The sequence below is a fragment of the Rhinolophus hipposideros genome, assembly GCF_964194185.1.
Source record: "Rhinolophus hipposideros genome assembly, chromosome: 16".
NCBI classification, from domain to species: domain Eukaryota; kingdom Metazoa; phylum Chordata; class Mammalia; order Chiroptera; family Rhinolophidae; genus Rhinolophus; species Rhinolophus hipposideros.
The window spans coordinates 3,338,991-3,344,169 of record NC_138062.1 but is presented as its reverse complement, the minus strand read 5'-3'; the positions used below and the strand labels follow the sequence as shown (position 1 = coordinate 3,344,169).

At 36.6% G+C, this 5,179-nt stretch overlaps 1 protein-coding gene across 1 annotated transcript; it reads left to right on the top strand.

Annotated features, from left to right (window-relative positions):
• Window positions 1-560: 560 nt before the first annotated feature.
• On the top strand, window positions 561-3,752 carry FABP2 (fatty acid binding protein 2). Its single transcript, XM_081077494.1, has 4 exons — window positions 561-675; window positions 2,012-2,184; window positions 3,132-3,239; window positions 3,625-3,752. The coding sequence occupies exons 1-4, from the start codon at window positions 609-611 to the stop codon at window positions 3,673-3,675; spliced, it is 399 nt and encodes a 132-aa protein (XP_080933620.1). The 5' UTR covers window positions 561-608; the 3' UTR covers window positions 3,676-3,752.
• Window positions 3,753-5,179: the final 1,427 nt, after the last annotated feature.

Sequence of the window (5,179 nt, the reverse complement as noted above, 5' to 3'; positions counted from 1 at the left end):
TAAACCAAAACTGAAGCACGAGTCTCTACTGCGTGCCATGCCTTTTACCAGGTGCCAGGATGTTTACCTAAACTTGTAGCAACCCCGAGACACAATTCAAAATGATATCTTCGAAAAATCAATACATTTTCAGTCTCGCTATCATATTAACTTTAATCTGTCAGTTGTATTTGGTCATAGTCTAATTTACGTTGTAGCTGCGATTGTAAAAAAGGAATAGGTCGCCAATCCTCTCATTTCCCAGATGTTATTTGCTATATGCTCTAAATTATGTTAGCTCCAACAGGACGCACTTTGAACTCGGAGCAGGAAATCTATTCTCAGACAGTATGCATTCTAATGCTTGAAATAAATGGGCCCAGAAATGGCAGTTCAAGAAAGAACAGGAATACTTATTATATTTTCATTCAGTTGAATTTCAGGAGAAGAGCTAAGGAGTTAGAGGAAGAACACTGCAGCGGCGTGGCTTTCCTGGTTAGGGGGACTCTTGACCTTTAAACTTCCACATCACAGAATGAATGTGGTTCTGAGATAAGAAAGAGAATAAATGCTCTCCTAAGGACAGCGCCGAGTCTCCGATTGCCTAGAGGCTGATTCCCCTGGAAATCATGGCGTTTGATGGCACTTGGAAGGTAAACCGGAATGAGAACTATGACAAGTTCATGGAGAAGATGGGTAAGGCTTAATTCTCACAGACGTGTTCTTTTGTTTCTTTCTAACTCCCTCTAAAGCTCTGTGCTTAGGGATGGCACCAGCTGGGCACAGAGGACCCAGAGTGTGGCTGGTTCAGGTAGGGAAAACCATATTCTTACTGCTTCGTTAGGAAGATGCACTGTGTCACCAGCGGAAGAAGACAGTCTCACGTGCTGTCCTCTAATGCAAAATATATCCCGAAGTCTCATTCACGTTCACTGCTGACTAAGCCTATATCACTGAAAATCGACAGGTTTTTCTTGTTGTCTTTTTTTTTTTAGAAAGTAAAAAGTAGCAGTGTGTCATGATAACTTCCAGACTTCAAAACTTTGAATTCTAGGGGATGGAAAAGCAAAGACCATCTAATAAACTAATGGAAAAGAGTTCTATCAAAAGTCATAGCACTGAATAATAAGACTTAGTTCTTTTTTCCTCTGACCTATAAAACTTTAGGAATAATCTCATGACACTATGTAGTTTCTAAGGTTTTAACTGATTTTAATACCTAGTATGTGTCCCCCAAAATAAGACATAATGGGAAAATAAGCCCTAGCATGATTTTTCAGGATGACGTCCCCTGAACATAAGCCCTAATGCGTCTTTTGGAGCAAAACTTAATATAAGACCCGGTCTTATTTTGGGAAAAACACGATATACCAATACCCTGGCAAGCTACACACTGCACAAAATGGCTAAACAAGTTTGTGTCGTTTCCCGGAAATAAAAATCTGCATCCATTATGATCTACAGTTCAGGGATTCTAAGTGCAAATTTATGGAATTGATATATTTTACAATAATGAACTTAACTGTAGTAACCAATTTTTCATTTTTGTGATAGTCAGAAATGTCACAAAAAGCAAAGATAATTATGAAATTCAAAATTTAAAGCTTTTATGGAAAGCAAAGGGACATTAGAAAAAATACTGTACATGCAGAATTAAAGTTGTATATCCTTATAAATATATGAATATGCTTTTTAATGCTTCCTTTGCCATTTTTGGAGTTTGGTTTACTAAACACTGAAACAAAAAGTTTGATGATTTTATTAAAATTACTCAGTTCTGAGATTCTGTAATGCTATACTTCATTTAATCTTTCTTAAGTTTTGGAGAAATAGCTGGAATCAGTGCTCTTGAGTTTCGTGCTTGAACTTGTTCTGCAGAAGCCATTTGAATGCTCTGTGCAAACACAGTGCTTTCAGGGTTTCCTCCCCACACTCAAAATATTAATGAATCGTTAACGAAAACAGAACTTGGAAAAATAAAGGCTTCCTATGGCATTCTGACTTTATTTTATCCAATCTCTTTCCTTTGCAGGTATTAATGTGATAAAAAGGAAGCTTGCAGCTCATGACAATCTGAAACTGATAATTACACAAGAAGGAAATAAATTCACGGTCAAAGAATCAAGTGCCTTACGAAGTACTGAAATTGTTTTTGAGCTTGGTGTCATGTTTACTTACAGCCTAGCAGACGGAACTGAACTCAGTGTAAGCAATTTTTTATAAACAATGCATTCTTGATTTTTACACATAATACTAAAATAATCTCTGCTTTCTGTCACTGGGTGGTTTTGTTGATGTAGGTCTCTTTCATTTACAAGTTTATCCACATTAGATATTGCACAAGGTGGCAGAGTATTTACATGGTTTTATTTTCATACACATCTATAAGGAGTCTGGATTGGACAATAAGAATTAGAAAAAACCCTTTGAATGACTGAGTATAGACATATTCATAAAGAAAACTAAAGCTCAGTGTTTTCCACTTTCCATACCAATAGCAACGAAACATTTGAGTTACCTAACTTAAACATAACAGGCTTTTGATAAGTGTAACTGAAATAATAAAATAAATGAATGAACTACTGAATGAGTGAAAAGGTCTAATGGAAAGGTCTAATGATACATTGTAGGTCTTTGGAAATGTACAATTTAATATTTAAGACACAAAATTTGGGGAGTCACATGTTTCAACTGATTTTTTAAAAACTTTTTTGTCCTCACAATTCTTCTAGTTACATTATATACGTCTGCAATGACAAACTATCAAATCATGGTCTCAATCATGGCCATTTAAAAAGTACTGTAACAATGAAATAAATTAAAACAAACACAAGGTTGTTAACCTCTCCATGAAACTAATTTGAGCCATGACTAAATTTAGGACACCCTTTGAACATGAAAGATTTAGAAAAGTAAAATTTAGCATCTGGAAACACGGAGTGAGAGGGGCACACTGGTTGCCCGAAGACGACCTGGGCTCAGTCCTGGCTCTGTGACTCGTTTTCCTCATCTGTGACATGGAGGTGATAATACCTACTTCACAGGGTCACTGTGAGATGGAAGAAGTAGTCCTGTACAACTACGAGCAGTACCCGACACATGTAAGACCCTAAAAAGTGCTATTTTATTATTATTCTGTTATCCTTATCTAGGGGACCTGGAACCTAAAGGAAAATCGACTCATTGGAAATTTCAAACGGGTAGACAATGGAAACGAACTGAATGCTGTCCGGGAAATTATCGGTGGTGAACTGGTCCAGGTGAGTTGTGAAAGGATTATAGCTATTTCCCAAAGGAAAAAATAATTACATACAGATAATTTTGATTTTGTAGTTGCTGTTATATCTTCAGTAAACAGACTATTACTTTTCTCATAAATCTTCTGATTTTAAAAATATATTTCCCGATGCCTACTCATTAAAGAGAACTTAGGTATATGTCAAATACATCGACGCGTACTTTACCTGAAAACTTGTTTTTAAATGGGTGTATCCTGTATCTGTATAAAATGGTGCTATCGAGTACAAGAGAAAGACTACAAATTCATTTCAAACCTATAATAATGTTATATTAATCTAATATAACCTAACATTTTTCTTAACTTAAATCTTAATGGGGAATTCCTCTGTTTTTAACACCTTTCAGACTTACGTGTATGAAGGAGTAGAAGCCAAGAGGATTTTCAAGAAGGAATGAGTGCTGTCTCGGCGCCCAGCCCAGAACGCAGACCGTTCGGCAAGTCTGAAGCGCCCCAGCGCCCTGTTTTGCCCTCGTCCAGTGATAAGTTACTGACTGATCAGGCCTTTTATAACATGGACCACTGGCATATACTTCCAGTCTTGCCAAAGCAAAAGAAGCAAAAGCTAATTAGCATTTAACCTAGTTTATATTCTCTAAAATGCACATTTATTGGTGTTCTCAAAGAATCTGTCACATTCTTCAAAACAGATGAATAAACATTGTCCCTACATTGTTTTATAAGTAGCCTCTCCTTAAAGAAAAAACAAACAAAACTATGTGACATGGATGTGTGTATAGATAAACTGCTTGTTTTTTTATTTTTTTCCCCACATTCGCTATACTAAAAACATAGACTGCATGGGGGTCTTTAAAATATTACACTGGTTTTAAATATTTTCCTCTGTAAAATCAATTATTATAAAAATAATATATATTCAACCAGAAAACTGAAAAATAAGAAAAGCAAATGCGAAATCAATATTCCCATAAGCCTGCAATGCAGAGATTGTCACCCTTCTGCCTTCCCTCGCAATCCTCCTCTCTGGGTGTGGAAATGTTTATTTCCCCGCACATAGGGTACCACTTTGAATGATAAGACAGAAAACGAATGACGTACAAGTGAAAGACCTGCAATACATTTCCCTACACCTGGCTAAGAATCAGATCACCCAAGAAACTTCCGATGTTTTACATTCCCACTCTCCACTGTTATGCCCCTCGATCCAAATCTTAGAAAAAAGAACGGGGACTTTAGAAAACTCCCAAGGGATACTGACACAGCAGGGCCCCTAACCAGTCTTTGAGAATAGCTAGGCTGTCAGTTACCAGAAGGGTCACCTTCAGCTGCCACCCCTTTTATTTATAAACACATGGCCAATGTGCCAGGGCCCAACATGCTCTCTTTCATTCATATTCTCACATGATGTACTATTTTATGTACTTCAAGCAATTGCATTTTAAGACGGTATGTATTAGGGGCGGAGAAGGAGGTCAGTTTTTTTTTTTACGAATTTAACTCTACCAACTTTTGTTTGACTAATTCTTTTTCACACTGACGAAGAAAACAGCTAACTTTTACATAGTTCTCACCATGTTCCAGGCCCTGTGCTAAGTGCTATATGTGTATGGTAGATACATTACAATGTGGGAAGAAAGACATTTGAGTACATGATGGAAATGAACAGATTCGAGAACATGTAATCTTTTGCAAAAACACCAACTTAAATCCACTGTTCATTTTATAACTTCATTAAGAACTTCACACAGAAAATAGTACTTATTTAGACTTTCAAATGCTTTTTTTAAAATAATGGTTCAAAGTACTTTTACCTCTCTAATCTTACCTGTGTACACAGGCAAAACAGGAAAAGGACAGGAATTAGTCCCATCTGAAATGGAGCAACTAAGGCACCAGAAGTTTATTAGCTTGTCCAGTGTTGTACGGAGTCCATGATAAATA